General features: G+C 46.2%; 1 protein-coding gene across 1 annotated transcript in view; it reads left to right on the top strand.

Moving 5' to 3' along the window:
• Window positions 1-16557, top strand: part of LOC138647933 (uncharacterized) — a 231689-nt gene that overhangs the window by 11500 nt on the left and 203632 nt on the right. The window contains exons 2-4 of the mRNA XM_069737312.1: window positions 59-319; window positions 473-733; window positions 1374-1631. Coding sequence (XP_069593413.1) covers window positions 59-319; window positions 473-733; window positions 1374-1631 — 780 coding nt within the window. The remainder of the gene's footprint in view (window positions 1-58; window positions 320-472; window positions 734-1373; window positions 1632-16557) is intronic.

Genomic DNA, 16557 nt, shown 5'->3' with positions numbered 1-16557 from the left:
TATTTTAGACCTAAACATTCACTTGCAGTAATTTCTTTATTTTACCTTTTCTTTATAGCACCCTGCAAGCCACAGAATGTCACTGCAGACGTTGACTGCCAGACCAACCAAGCAGCTCTGTCCTGGAGCCAGACGTCTGGGGCTGCCCGTTACTTAGCATCGATCATAGGACCAGAAGTAGATGGTCCTACCTGTGAATCCACATCCACTACCTGTAACATTGATCATCTAAACTGTGGACTCACATATGACCTTATTGTCACAGCATTCAATGCACAATGCCAAGGTGAAAGCAGCGTCATCACACAACTTGTCACAGGTACAAACAACATGTCTGTCTGCGGTGAGGTGAAGGCCAACCGTGGTTAGGTGAATGAGGAATGACAATATGCAGAGATGTATATGTGCAAAGATAAATCTAACTTTTTACATTGACAGTATTTTTACAAATGTCCAAATTTGTCCTTTTAAGCTCCGTGTGCTCCAGGTCTCTTCGTGACACGAATGCATTGTGATACCGGATCGTTGTTCCTGTCTTGGAATGTAACGGTCAATATTGGAAATTTCACTTGTAACTTGATGGGATCTGATGGAATTAATAGAACATGCAAATCCACAGAAGCGAATTGTACTTTCCCCAGCCTGCCCTGTGGACAAGAATACACTGCGTCTGTGTATGCTACAAACCAATACTGCGATGGGCCGATAAGCCAGAACGTCGGGATCCACTCCGGTAAGGCAGCGGAGCTCAACGAATCCTTACAAAACTGTTTTGTACATAGATACAGTGAAGGAAATAATTATTTGATCCCTTGCTGATTTTGTAAGTTTGCCCACTGACAAAGTTATGAACAGTCTATAATTTTAAGGGTAGGTTAATTTTAACACTGAGAGATAGAATATCAAAAATAAAATCCAGAAAATCACGTTGTATAAATTATATAAATTTATTTGCATTTTGCAGTGAGAAATAAGTACTTGATTAGGAGTGTCTGGATTTTTTCAGTCAAGATGGGGTGTAGAGTGTACATTAATGAGAAAAAAAAAGAACTTTTTTAAATTTACCAAATGGCTGCAATGAAACAGAGTGAAAAATGTAATGGGGTCTGAATACTTTCTGTACCCACTGTATTTACACTGATACAGCTCAAAGCGGCACTTTTCTGGAAGTCATGGGGCATGGGCACCATCACAGATTTTTGACAGAGGCAATATTTTTCTCCCAGAGCAACCTTGTGGCCTCCCACCATATTACGCCACTGCTTCATGTATTTACTTTTCGTTTTCTTATTGAACACTTCTCTGGTCATTGCTCTTATCATTAACTACAGGACTTATTCCTTTACTCACATGATGTCAATTCTAACCTACAGCCCCTTGTGCTCCTGTGGATGTCCATCCCTCCCTAAACTGTACAGATAACTCCGCTCTGGTATCTTGGGGTGTTTCACCTGGAGCCTCCAATTATACCTTATCAATGAACAGCTCATATGGAAACAGACAGTGCAGCAGCGAGGACACGAGCTGTCATGTACAGGATCTGGCATGTGGGGAGAGCTACGCTGTAGCCGTCAGTGCACACAATGAGGTTTGCAGCAGTGACGGAAGCCATGACACTCAGCTTCTAACAGGTGAGATTACATTATTACTTTAGATTGGGTTTTAATTCCTTATGAGAAAAAAAGTTTCTGGTTACTGAAGAAAACTTATACTGTTGCAAAGTGTAACAACACAGTGTAAATGTGTGCAAATACTATAGAAGTGTTTGATAGGAGCTTCACATATTGAGTGTTTCTGCAGACACAACGCCTGGCTGCCCGCCTCAACTAAAGGCCAAAAATGATGCACGACAGAGCACACTGTGACTATCTGCATCATCATAGTCAATGGCCCGTCAGAGCATATATTCGGATCCCATTTTGAGGGGTTTCGCACTTAACCCCTTCATGACTTTGCCCTTTTACTGAAATAATACAGTGAAGCATACAGAGAAGGCATATGAGAAGGATTCCCCCCGAAAAAGGAAGTGTGCGAAACGCGCGTTGGGGCCCTTCCTTCCACGTCCAGGCGCAGGTCGGTTCACTATACTATATAACTTCACTTCATAGTATTTGGTTTCACTTTTCCCAAGCCTGATTATCCATAGCGAAATGGGATCCTTCTCATATGCCTTCTCTGTATGCTTCACTGTATTATTTCAGGATATATGACCACTTGTATTTTCCCAGTAAGGTACTTACTTATTGCTCTAGCTAATGTTGATGTATCGGGGCTATACTATTTATTGCATTTTGGCACTCTGCACTTTATTGTGACTTGGTTTGTTGAATTAATTTGATGTGATATCTTGAGCCTTCAGCCTATATATATATATACACTTCAATTGGAGGTTTACTACACTAATCATATAGTGATATTTGATGAGATAATTTAATGATTTTTTGTGTAGTTTACCTGTATTATTAAGTGGCTATTCTGATCATTCCTGCAATACTTTTTCTCTGTATGTGGTACTAGGATGTTGTCTGTCACCTTTTAACTGTGTCTATATATATATATCATGTAGAAAAATCATGTAGAACGGCAATCATAAATATATATATATATATATATTTATTTATTTATTTATGATTGCCGTTCTACATGATTTTTTAAAAAATTTCTAATAAAATTCTATAGCATTTTAGGCTACGTTCACATTAGCGTTGCGCCGCCCTGCGTCGGCGACGCAACGCGCGACGCACGGAAAAACGCGCGCAAACGCGCGCAAAAACGCGCGCGTTTTGCGACGCGTGCGTCGTTTTTGACGAAAATCGGACGCACAGAAAATGCAACTTGTTGCATTTTCTTGCGTCCGACGCTAGCGTCGGAAACGACGCACGTGGCGAAAAACGCCACCCAAAAAACGCACGCGTCCCCTATGTTAAACATAGGGGCGCGTCGCCGCTGCGTCGCCGACGCAACAGCGGCGCAACGCTAATGTGAACGTAGCCTAATTCAGCTGTAGTGTCCATTCTCTCTTTGGGTTTCTATATATTTCATATGGCAGAGCTTATGTACTTTATGCCCCGGTTTTTGGTTTATTCCTATTTGCTTACATTGGTCTGTGTGTTTGGTACATGGACAACATAATGCTAAGTGCCCACGTTGCGGATTCGTGTGTGGATTTTTCCACACCGTTTTTGCAAAATCCGCAGATAAAAGGCACTGCGTTTTATCTATAGATTTACTGCGGATTTACTGCAGATTCCACCTGTGATTTTACACCTGCAGATTCCTATTGAGGAGCAGATGTAAACCGCTGCGGAATCCACACAAAATTGACATGCTGCGGAAAATAAACCGCTGCATTTCCGCACGGTATTTTTCACACCATGGGCACTGCGGATTTTGTTTTCCATAGGTTTACATGGTACTGTACAACGCATGGAAAACTGCTGCGAATCCGCAGCAGCCAATCCCCTGCGGATCCGCAGCCAAATCCCTAAAGGCTATGTGCACATGGTGCGGATTCGTTTGCGGATTTTTCCGCACAGTTTTTGCAAAATCCGCAGGTAAAACAAACTGAGGATTACCTGCAGATTTACTGCGGATTGCCTGCGTTTTTTGTGCGGATTCCACCTGGGGTTTTACACCTGCGGATTCCTATTGAGGAGCAGGTGTAAACCGCTGTAGAATCCGCATGAAGAATTGACACGCTGCGGAAAATACAACGCAGCGTTTCCGCGCAGTATTTTCTGTAGCATGTGCACTGCAGATTTGGTTTTCCATAGGTTTACATGGTACTGTAAACCGCATGGAAAACAGCTGTGAATCCGCAGCGGCCAATCCGCTGCAGACCCACAGCCAAATCCACACCATGTGCACATAGCCAAAGACTGAACAAATCCTGAGTCAGTCCAAACCCCAGATTTCAGTTTTGCACATTTTCTAGCACTGGAGGGGTAAGAGGGAAGTAAAATAGATGCCTCCTATGTGCATCACTTTATCTGTATTACCTTTCGGACTGTGATTTGGCAAAGGTAAAGGAGATAGTGGTCAGAGTCTGCCAATATTTAGTTTATTTCTTTGTTCTTTTATGTACTTTTACCTATGTTTTACAAATGTTTTGTTAAATATAGTCCTAGGAATATCAGATTTTCTTCAACTAGTCTTCAAGTACAACCTACATGACCGTTATAGTCAGACAAAAAAATCCTCAATCTGTGGAAAATAGAACCATTGTCTGTTTTGCAAGAAATATAATTAGGGCTTCGTTCAGATGGCAATGCGTTTTCTCGTACTCAATAATCAGTCTGAGTGTCATCGGTGTATTTGATCAGTGTGATCAGTTTATATCATAGGAATTTGGGAAGAGTTGCATCACTTTTTTTCAGATAATAAAAAATCTGATGGAAGTTTTTTCATGCTTATAATATTAAACAGTCTGTTAAAAATGGAAAGCACAGGGATCCATGGACAAATAGACTTGTATTGGTGATTTTGACCCGAGAATCAAGCAAATATCAGATAAGTCTTTGTGGTTTTGTGCGGACTACTTGGACATGTGAACATACTCGGACTTGTGATCAGCCCCAGAGACTATAGCAGGTTCAAGTTTTATCCGTGCAAAACACAAGTAGAACTTGTTTGAGGAAAACTTATGTCTGAGTGAGCCCTAATTCAAACCTCTTTACCAAATTACATTGCGTTACATTAGATTTTGTTATGTAAAAATCTGGATTAATTAGGCTGGCATCACACTCAGCGTATGAAAATACGGTGCGTTTTTTACGGCCGTAATACGCAGCAATGTTCCCAAAATAGTGATCCGTATATCATCAGTAGGCAGGGTGTGGCAGCGTATTTTGCGCATGTCATCCTCCGTATGTAATCTGTATGGCATCTGTACTGCAAGATTTTCTCGCCGGCTTGCAAAATGGACATACGGACATACAATGGATCCATGGGCTCAAATATTCTTTAAAACATATATACTGTCTATATATATATATATATATATATATATATATATATATATATCAGTGAGACACACACATATATATATATATGTATATTTCATACAGCGCTAGATAGCATAAAAGCCGGTAATTCAATTGCCGGCTTTTGCTATCTCCTTCCCAAACCCGACATGATATGAGACATGGTTACATACAGTAAACCATCTCATATACCTTCTGTTATTACATATTCCTCTTTAGTAATGTAAGAAGTGTCTTGTTGTAAAATTTTGGGCCTCTAGCTATTAAATTAAAGGGATAAATCGCGGAAAAAATTGGCGTGGGCTCCCGCACAATTTTCTCCGCCAGAGTGGGAAAGCCAGTGACTGAGGGCAGCTATTAATAGCCTGGAGAGGGTCCATGGTTATTGCCCCCCCCCCTGGCTAAAAACATCTGCCCCCAGCCACTCCAGAAAAGGCACATCTTTAAGATGCGCCTATTCTGGCACTTGGCCACTCTCTTCCCATTCCCGTGTAGTGGTGGGATATGGGGTAATGAAGGGTTAATGTCACCTTGCAATGTGACATTAAGCCAGATTAATTATGGAGAGGTGTCAATTATGACACCTATCCATTATTAATCCAATAGTACGAAATGGTTAATAAAACACACACACATTATTACAAAGTATTTTAATGAAATAAAGACACAGGGTGTTTTAATATTTTACGATACGATACGATACGATACGATACACTTTATTGATCCCGTGGGAAATTATGGTATCACAGCAGCACAACTTAAATCAAATCATAAAAATCATAAAAGAATTACATAGTTGACATGACAGTGGAGTTGACAGAAGAACATTATACATTAGAATAGGACATACACAACAAGTGAACTGAAATGTAGAGAAATAAGTAGACATTCACCTTGGTGGTTTAACCCTAATGTTATTGTTGTACATTCCCATGGCAGTAGGCACAAACGATTTCCTATATTTTTCCTTCTTACACCTCAGAAGTATTAGCCGGTTACTGAAGGTGCTCTTCTGTCTCATGAATAGCTCATATAGTGGGTGTGCATTATTGTTCATAATTGCCATACACTTTCTCAGAGTTCTTTTCTCCACTACCTCCCCAAAAGAGTCCAGATTGCAGCCCACAGCAGAACTTGCCTTCTTAATAATCTTATTCAGCTTATTAGCATCAGAGGCCCGCACACTACTACCCCAGCATGTGATTGCAAAAAAGATGGCACTTGCCACCACAGACTGGTAGAACATTTCTAACATTTTGCTGCACACATTAAAAGACCTCAGTTTCCTTAGGAAATACAATCTGCTCATCCCCTTCTTGTAGACAAACTCTGAGTGGCATCTCCAGTCCAGTTTGCTATCCAAATGGACCCCCAAATATTTGTAACTCTCCACCTGCTCTACCTCCTGACCAGCAATAGTGATTGGCAAGCATTCCATCTTTATCCTGCTATAGTTGGCCACCAACTCCTTAGTTTTCTTAACATTTAGTTGTAGATAGTTACCATTGCACCAATCCACGAAATTCGACACCACCCTTCTATATTCCTCATCCCCCTGATCTCCCCTAATGCATCCCACAACCACGGAGTCATCCGAAAATTTTTGAAGGTGGCAAAGTTCAGATTTATACTGAAAGTCTGAAGTATACAGTGTGAATAGAAAGGGCGCAAGCACCGTTCCCTGGGGGGCACCAACACTGCTATTTTATTATACTCTTCATCCACCTGAAGACCCTTGTCACCTGAAACAAAGTTAAACAACACAAACAACAATATTCCATACCTTCCGTCCTTCAGTCTTGTCCCACACTGTAAATCCATCTGAAGGGGTTAAATCATTTTACACCCAGGAGCTCTGCTAATGCAGCTGTGCTTGTGGCTGTAAAAACCCGGGGAATGAATGGAATGCAAGGAATGTAACCTGTAGTTACCTCGAGTCGCGGTGATGCGCCCTCTGCTGGATGTCCTCATATGAACTTGAGCCTGGGAACTTTTCAGAATATTTTCCCACGCTCGAGTTCATATCCCACCTGTTATGAACAGGTAATTCAGAACCACAATGGACATTGAAGTTCAGAGCACACAAAGTGACCTGACAATTACCAAAAACAAAGGACGAGCTCTGAGACGTGGAAACTCTGCTGACCGCAATCCCTAATCCTAACACACCACACTAGAGGTAGCCGTGGATTGCGCCTAACGCTCCCTATGCAACTCGGCACAGCCTGAGAAACTAACTAGCCCTGAAGATAGAAAAATAAGCCTACCTTGCCTCAGAGAAATTCCCCAAAGGAAAAGGCAGCCCCCCACATATAATGACTGTGAGTAAGATGAAAATACAAACACAGAGATGAAATAGATTTAGCAAAGTGAGGCCCGACTTACTGAATAGACCGAGGATAGGAAAGATAGCTTTGCGGTCAACACAAAAACCTACAAACAACCACGCAGAGGGGCAAAAAGACCCTCTGCACCGACTAACGGTACGGAGGTGCTCCCTCTGCGTCTCAGAGCTTCCAGCAAGCAAGAAAAACCAATAAAGCAAGCTGGACAGAAAAAATAGCAAGCAAAAAATAACACAAGCAAAACTTAGCTTATGCAGGATAGACAGGCCACAGGAACGATCCAGGAGGAAGCAAGACTAGAGTTGAGCGACCTTGACCTTTTTAGAGTCGAGCCGGGTTTCGCGAAACCCGACTATCTCAAAAGTCGGGTCGAGTGAAATCGGCCGATTATGACGTAAAGTCGGGATCGACCGAAACACGAAACCCAATGCAAGTCAATGGGGCAGCATAGTCGGCAGTGAGTGGGGGCCAGGAAAACACCTAGAGTGCCCATTTTAATGTCAAACCCATCCATTCTTCTTAATGAAGCTTGTCAAGCGTAATTTACCTTATAATAATTGGAAGGCATTTGAAATTGGGGGTCATTTGGCTAAAGTTGTGGTGGGTAGGGCTGGTTCAAGTAATTAGTGGGCCCAGGAAATCTGGACCACGTCACGGCAGTGGAGCAGGGAGAGGTAAGTATTTCAACTTTGCAAGTGCTGTGAACCTAAGCAAGCAGGGGGGGCCCACTCGTTGGCATTGGCACTGGCACAGGGCCCCTCAAAGTACAGCGGTGTGTTTGCACGGCGGGGGCGCCTCCCACCGGCAGCAACACTTTTGCGTACCATGAGAGGCCCTGTGCCAGTGACGTCGCCAACTAGTATTCCTCCCCCCACCTGATGAAGGAACCTGCACTTTCATCTGCACCTTCCTGTTTGTCCCCGTGTAAGGTGGTATGGTATGCGGGAAGGGGGACCTGACTTTCAGCAGGGTCACAATCTTGCAGTGTAGCGTGCACGGGAAATGTTGCGTTATGGGTCAATGTACCAGCAGACTCATCTATCACTGGCTGGGCAATGGGCAGGATGAGGAGAAAACACAGATATAGGCCCAAAGAATAAAGTGGGCTAAATGCAGTTCAAAATTGGTAACACAGGACTAATCAGGGGGCATTGCAGTGGAGGACAACTGGAATGAGAGGCTGACACAGAGAGTAGGCCCAAATCAGTAAGTAGTCGAAATGCAGTTCAAAATTGGCAACAGTAGTAAACAGGCGGCACAGCTTTGTTCAGTGGAGGAGAACAGCAAGGAGTGGCAGACACCGATAGTAGGCCCCAACCCAACTAGTAGGCCAAATGCAGTCTAACATTAACAACTACTTAACGAGCGCCTGAATGTCAGGACAGGAAACCAGGAGAACAGCAAGGAGCGGCAGACACCGATAGTAGGCCCCAAACCAACTAGTACGCCAAATGCAGTTGTTCCGTTTAACCACAATTTAATGAGAGCCTGAAGATAGAAGTTCAGGAAAGGCAACCTGGAGAACACCTTGGAGTGGAACACACCATCTCTCTACACCCCATACCCAATTTGTAGGTCTAATGCAGCGTAGTTTCCAACAACTACTAAACGAGAGCATGATGATCGAAGCATTGGCGAGGAAACCTGGGGAACACCTTGGAGTGGAACACACCATCTCTCTACACCCCATACCCAATTTGTAGGCCTAATGCAGCGTAGTTTCCAACAACTACTAAACGAGAGCATGATGATCGAAGCATTGGCGAGGAAACCTGGGGAACACCTTGGAGTGGAACACACCATCTCTCTACAGTGGAACACACCATCTCTCTACACCCCATACCCAATTTGTAGGCCTAATGCAGCGTAGTTTCCAACAACTACTAAACGAGAGCCGGAAGATCGAAGCTCAGGAAAGGCAACCTGGGGAACACCTTGGAGTGGAACACACCATCTCTCTACACCCCATACCCAATTTGTAGGCCTAATGCAGCGTAGTTTCCAACAACTACTAAACGAGAGCCGGAAGATCGAAGCAATGGAGAGGAAACCTGGGGAACACCTTGGAGTGTGACACACCATCTCTCTACACCCCATACCCAATTTGTAGGCCTAATGCAGCGTAGTTTCCAACAACTACTAAACGAGAGCCAGAAGATCGAAGCAATGGAGAGGAAACCTGGGGAACACCTTGGAGTGTAACACACCATCTCTCTACACCCCATACCCAATTTGTAGGCCTAATGCAGCGTAGTTTCCAACAACTACTAAACGAGAGCATGAAGATCGAAGCAATGGAGAGGAAACCTGGGGAACACCTTGGAGTGGAACACACCATCTCTCTACACCCCATACCCAATTTGTAGGCCTAATGCAGCGTAGTTTCCAACAACTACTAAACAAGAGCATGATGATCGAAGCATTGGCGAGGAAACCTGGGGAACACCTTGGAGTGGAACACACCATCTCTCTACAGTGGAACACACCATCTCTCTACACCCCATACCCAATTTGTAGGCCTAATGCAGCGTAGTTTCCAACAACTACTAAACGAGAGCCGGAAGATCGAAGCTCAGGAAAGGCAACCTGGGAAACACCTTGGAGTGGAACACACCATCTCTCTACACCCCATACCCAATTTGTAGGCCCAATGCAGCGTAGTTTCCAACAACTACTAAACGAGAGCCGGAAGATCGAAGCTCAGGAAAGGCAACCTGGGGAACACCTTGGAGTGTAACAAACCCTCTCTCTACATCACGGAAGGGCTGATTCTTAGGAAGGAAGGCTGTCGGAAAGAAGCACGGCGCGTCCGAGGGTGATTATATTCTTATTAGGTATATACTCACCCTCGGACACGCCCTGCTTCTTTATTTGTAATGAATGTTTATTTGCAATGTGGTTTTGACTTACTCTATTTTTTTGGTAAATAATGATTTTATTATTTTCATTGTTTTGCATCTTCTTGGCAATAATATAAAGAAGACACGACAGGACAACACTCGGTGGATGCCATATCTGTGTTTAAAATTGAAAAAACCTTTCAGTTAACTACTTGCAGGAGAAAGTTATTGTAGCTGGTGGCCATTTTTAGTACTGTACCAGATTTTTGTTGTATGTGTTTGTTTTTAATGTTAAAATGTCTGCATTTGATATCTCTCCAGTATTTTCTTTTTTATAAGCAAAATACTTATTTTTATATTTTCTGATGTTGGTTCCAGGGGTACACGGGCAGCAGTGGTGTGGTCAGTGGAGGCCTAGTGGAAGGAGTGACCGCAGACAGGCATCGAAGGCCTAAAATAATAACACATGGCTGTAGGCAATTTTAAATTGGTTCCAGGGGTACACGGGCAGCAGTGGTGTGGTCAGTGGAGGCCTAGTGGAAGGAGTGACCGCAGACAGGCATCGAAGGCCTAAAATAATAACACATGGCTGTAGGCAATTTTAAATTGGTTCCAGGGGTACACGGGCAGCAGTGGTGTGGTCAGTGGAGGCCTAGTGGAAGGAGTGACCGCAGACAGGCATCGAAGGCCTAAAATAATAACACATGGCTGTAGGCAATTTTAAATTGGTTCCAGGGGTACACGGGCAGCAGTGGTGTGGTCAGTGAAGGCCTAGTGGAAGGAGTGACCGCAGACAGGCATCGAAGGCCTAAAATAATAACACATGGCTGTAGGCAATTTTAAATTGGTTCCAGGGGTACACGGGCAGCAGTGGTGTGGTCAGTGGAGGCCTAGTGGAAGGAGTCACCGCAGACAGGCATCGAAGGCCTAAAATAATAACACATGGCTGTAGGCAATTTTAAATTGGTTCCAGGGGTACACGGGCAGCAGTGGTGTGGTCAGTGGAGGCCTAGTGGAAGGAGTCACCGCAGACAGGCATCGAAGGCCTAAAATAATAACACATGGCTGTAGGCAATTTTAAATTGGTTACAGGGGTACACGGGCAGCAGTGGTGTGGTCAGTGGAGGCCTAGTGGAAGGAGTGACCACAGACAGGCATCGAAGGCCTAACATAACAAAAATGTCAATACAATGGTATTGTCAGTGGCAGGCATTGAAGGATGTCAGCGCATAGACTAAACATTGGTGGAGCTGTGAGATAATTTTGCAAGTGGTAGAGCACTGTTTGAGCTGGGGTGGGGGGAAACTGTCTTGTGGCCGGCGGTACAGGCCCAGGGCCCCTCATATTACAACGGTGTGTCTGACGTTGGGTGCGCACCACCACCGCCAGAGACACTTTATTGTACTAGGAGGGACCCAGTGGCAGTGCCGTCGACCAAAAGCGGGCTCACCCACCTCTTCAGACAAACTGCACTCTCACGGGTGCTGTCGCCAAGTGTCGATACCACGGCCCCGTGTGGGGAGTTTGGCCATTTAGTGAGGTGTAAACATGTCGTATGCTGGACAATCAGGTGCAGAAAATTACGAGATTGGAAAAGGCATTCAGAATAGTCCACAGGCAAGACCTTTTCATAGGAAAGCTAGGTGTCAGCCGGGCAAGGTGGGGCAAAAGATTTCGAAATCCAGTTGTGGTTCATTTTAATGAAGGCTAGATCATCTACATTTTGGGTAGCCAGACGAGTCCTTTTTTCTGTTAGTATTGAACCTGCAGCACTGAATACTCTTTCTGATAGGACACTAGCTGCCGGGCAAGCAAGCTCCTGCAATGAATATTCTGCCAATTCTGGCCAGGTGTCTAATTTTGATGCCCAGTAATCAAATGGGAATGACGGTTGAGGGAGAACATCGATAAGCGATGAAAAATAGTTTGTAACCATACTGGACAAATGTTGTCTCCTGTCACTTTGAATTGATGCTGCAGTACCTGACCTGTCTGCGGTCATAGCAAAATCACTCCACAACCTGGTCAGAAAACCCCTCTGGCCAACGCCACTTCTGATTTCTGCCCCTCTAACTCCTCTGGTCTGCTGGCCCCTGCAGCTCGTGTGAGAATGATCACGGGCGCTGTGTGCAGGGAATGCCAGAAGCAAACGGTCAACAAGAGTTGATTGTTTGGTTGCTAATATTAGTTCCAAGTTCTCATGTGGCATTATATTTTGCAATTTGCCTTTATAGCGAGGATCAAGGAGGCAGGCCAACCAGTAATCGTCATCATTCATCATTTTAGTTATGCGTGTGTCCCTTTTGAGGATACGTAAGGCATAATCCGCCATGTGGGCCAAAGTTCCAGTTCTCAAATCTGCGGTTGTGCTTGGTTGAGGGGCAGTTTCAGGCAAATCCACGTCACTTGTGTCCCTCAAAAAAGCAGAACCCGGCCTTGCCGCGCCACCAATTTCCAGTGGCCCCGGAAAAGCTTCCTCATTAAAAATATAATCATCCCCATCATCCTCCTCGTCCTCCTCCTCCTCTTCGCCCGCTACCTCGTCCTGTACACTGCCCTGGCCAGACAATGGCTGACTGTCATCAAGGCTTTCCTCTTCCTCAGCTGCAGACGCCTGATCCTTTATGTGCGTCAAACTTTGCATCAGCAGACGCATTAGGGGGATGCTCATGCTTATTATGGCGTTGTCTGCACTAACCAGCCGTGTGCATTCCTCAAAACACTGAAGGACTTGACACATGTCTTGAATCTTCGACCACTGCACACCTGACAACTCCATGTCTGCCATCCTACTGCCTGCCCGTGTATGTGTATCCTCCCACAAAAACATAACAGCCCGCCTCTGTTCACACAGTCTCTGAAGCATGTGCAGTGTTGAGTTCCACCTTGTTGCAACGTCTATGATTAGGCGATGCTGGGGAAGGTTCAAAGAACGCTGATAGGTCTGCATACGGCTGGAGTGTACGGGCGAACGGCGGATATGTGAGCAAAGTCCACGCACTTTGAGGAGCAGGTCGGATAACCCCGGATAACTTTTCAGGAAGCACTGCACCACCAGGTTTAAGGTGTGAGCCAGGCAAGGAATGTGTTTCAGTTGGGAAAGGGAGATGGCAGCCATGAAATTCCTTCCGTTATCACTCACTACCTTGCCTGCCTCAAGATCTACAGTGCCCAGCCACGACTGCGTTTCTTTCTGCAAGAACTCGGACAGAACTTCCACGGTGTGTCTGTTGTCGCCCAAACACTTCATAGCCAATACAGCCTGCTGACGTTTGCCAGTAGCTGCCCCATAATGGGAGACCTGGTGTGCAACAGTGGCAGCTGCGGATGGAGTGGTTGTGCGACTGCGGTCTGTGGACGAGCTCTCGCTTCTGCAGGAGGAGGAAGAGGAGGAGGAGGGGGTGCGAACGGCTACAGCCAATTGTTTCCTAGACCGTGGGCTAGGCAGAACTGTCCCAAACTTGCTGTCCCCTGTGGACCCTGCATCCACCACATTTACCCAGTGTGCCGTGATGGACACGTAACGTCCCTGGCCATGCCTACTGGTCCATGCATCTGTTGTCAGGTGCACCTTTGTGCTCACAGATTGCCTGAGTGCATGGACGATGCGCTCTTTAACATGCTGGTGGATGGCTGGGATGGCTTTTCTGGAAAAAAAGTGTCGACTGGGTAGCTCGTAGCGTGGTACAGCGTAGTCCATCAGGGCTTTGAAAGCTTCGCTTTCAACTAATCGGTAGGGCATCATCTCTAACGAGATTAGTCTAGCTATGTGTGCGTTCAAACCCTGTGTACGCGGATGCAAGGCTAAGTACTTCCTTTTTCTAACCATAGTCTCATGTAGGGTGAGCTGGACTGGAGAGCTGGAGATCGTGGAACTAGCGGGGGTGCCGGTGGACATGGCAGACTGAGAGACGGTGGGAGATGGTATTGTTGCCACCGGTGCCCTAGATGCAGTGTTTCCTACTACGAAACTGGTGATTCCCTGACCCTGACTGCTTTGGCCTGGCAAAGAAACCTGCACAGATACTGCAGGTGGTGCGGAAAATGGTGGCCCTACACTGCCGGAAGGGATGTTGCGTTGCTGACTAGCTTCATTGGCCGAGGGTGCTACAACCTTAAGGGACGTTTGGTAGTTAGTCCAGGCTTGCAAATGCATGGTGGTTAAATGTCTATGCATGCAACTTGTATTGAGACTTTTCAGATTCTGTCCTCTGCTTAAGGTAGTTGAACATTTTTGACAGATGACTTTGCGCTGATCAATTGGATGTTGTTTAAAAAAATGCCAGACTGCACTCTTTCTAGCATCGGATACCTTTTCAGGCATTGCAGACTGAGCTTTAACCGGATGGCCACGCTGTCCTCCAACAGGTTTTGGCTTTGCCACGCGTTTTGGGCAAGATACGGGCCCGGCAGATGGAACCTGTTGCGATGTTGATGCCTGCTGCGGCCCCTCCTCCTCCGCTTCAGAACTGCTGCCGCCTGCACCCTGTTCCCCCAATGGCTGCCAATCGGGGTCAAGAACTGGGTCATCTATTACCTCTTCTTGTAGCTCGTGTGCAACTTCGTCTGTGTCACCGTGTCGGTCGGTGGTATAGCGTTCGTGATGGGGCAACATAGTCTCATCAGGGTCTGATTCTTGATCAGCACCCTGCGAGGGCAATGTTGTGGTCTGAGTCAAAGGACCAGCATAGTAGTCTGGCTGTGGCTGTGCATCAGTGCACTCCATGTCAGATTCAACTTGTAATGGGCATGGACTGTTAACTGCTTCACTTTCTAAGCCAGGGACGGTATGTGTAAAGAGCTCCATGGAGTAACCCGTTGTGTCGCCTGCTGCATTCTTCTCTGTTGTTGTTTTTGCTGAAGAGGACAAGGAAGCGACTTGTCCCTGACCGTGAACATCCACTAACGACGCGCTGCTTTGACATTTACCAGTTTCACGAGAGGAGGCAAAAGAGCTAGAGGCTGAGTCAGCATGATAAGCCAAAACTTGCTCTTGCTGCTCCGGCTTTAAAAGCGGTTTTCCTACTCCCAGAAAAGGGAGCGTTCGAGGCCTTGTGTAGCCAGACGACGAACCTGGCTCCACAGCTCCAGACTTAGGTGCAATATTTTTTTTCCCACGACCAGCTGATGCTCCACCACTACCACTACCCTCATTACCAGCTGACAATGAACGCCCCCGGCCACGACCTCTTCCACCATACTTCCTCATTGTTTTAAAAACGTAAACAAACTAACGGTATTTGTTGCTGTCACACAAATTACACGGTGAGCTATAACTTCAGTATGATTTAGCTACCCCTTTACAGGTGAGTGAGACCACAACGAAAATCAGGCACAATGTTACACACTCTGTTGTTGGTGGCAACAAATGAGAGAGATGCCACACACGCAGGACTGTCACTGAAGCACAAATGTAAATATTAACCCCTTCCCGACCTGTGACACAGCGTATGCGTCATGAAAGTCGGTGCCAATCCGACCTGTGACGCATATGCTGTGTCACAGAAAGATCGCGTCCCTGCAGATCGGGTGAAAGGGTTAACTCCCATTTCACCCGATCTGCAGGGACAGGGGGAGTGGTAGTTTAGCCCAGGGGGGGTGGCTTCACTCCCTCGTGGCTACGATCGCTCTGATTGGCTGTTGAAAGTGAAACTGCCAATCAGAGTGATTTGTAATATTTCACCTAAAAAAATGGTGAAATATTACAATCCAGCCATGGCCGATGCTGAAATATCATCGGCCATGGCTGGAAATACTAATGTGCCCCCACCCCACCCCACCGATCGCCCCCCCAGCCCCCCGATCTGTGGCCCGCTCCCCTCCGTCCTGTGCTCCGCTCCCCCGTCCTCCTGCCCGCTCCCCCCGTGCTCCAATCACACCCCCCCGTGCTCCAATCAAACCCCCCCGCACTCCGATCCCCCCCCGTGCTCCGAACCACCCCCCCTGCACACCGATCCACCCCCCCTGCACACCGATCCACCCCCCCTGCACACCGATCCACCCGCCCGCACACCGATCACTCTCCCCCATGCTCCGATCCCTCCCCCCCCGTGCTCCGACGCCCCCCCGTGCCCTGATCTCCCCCCCCTGTGCCCTGATCTCCCCCCCTTATACTTACCGATCCTGGCGGGGTCCCGTCCGTCTTCTTCCCCGAGCGCCGCCATGTTCCAAAATGGCGGGCGCATGCGCAGTGCCGGCAGATTCGTTCCAATGTGAATTTTGATCACTGTGATATAATCTATCACAGTGGTCAAAATAAAAAAACAGTAAATGACCCCCCCCATTTGTCCCCCATAGATAGGGACAATAATAAAATAAAGAATTTTTTTTTTTTTTCACTAAGGTTGGAGTTAGAACTAGGGTTAGGGTTAGGGGTAGGGTTAGGGGTAG

This window comes from Ranitomeya imitator, chromosome 8 (assembly GCF_032444005.1).
Source record: "Ranitomeya imitator isolate aRanImi1 chromosome 8, aRanImi1.pri, whole genome shotgun sequence".
NCBI lineage: Eukaryota > Metazoa > Chordata > Amphibia > Anura > Dendrobatidae > Ranitomeya > Ranitomeya imitator.
This window is presented reverse-complemented; position numbering and strand designations above follow the sequence as displayed.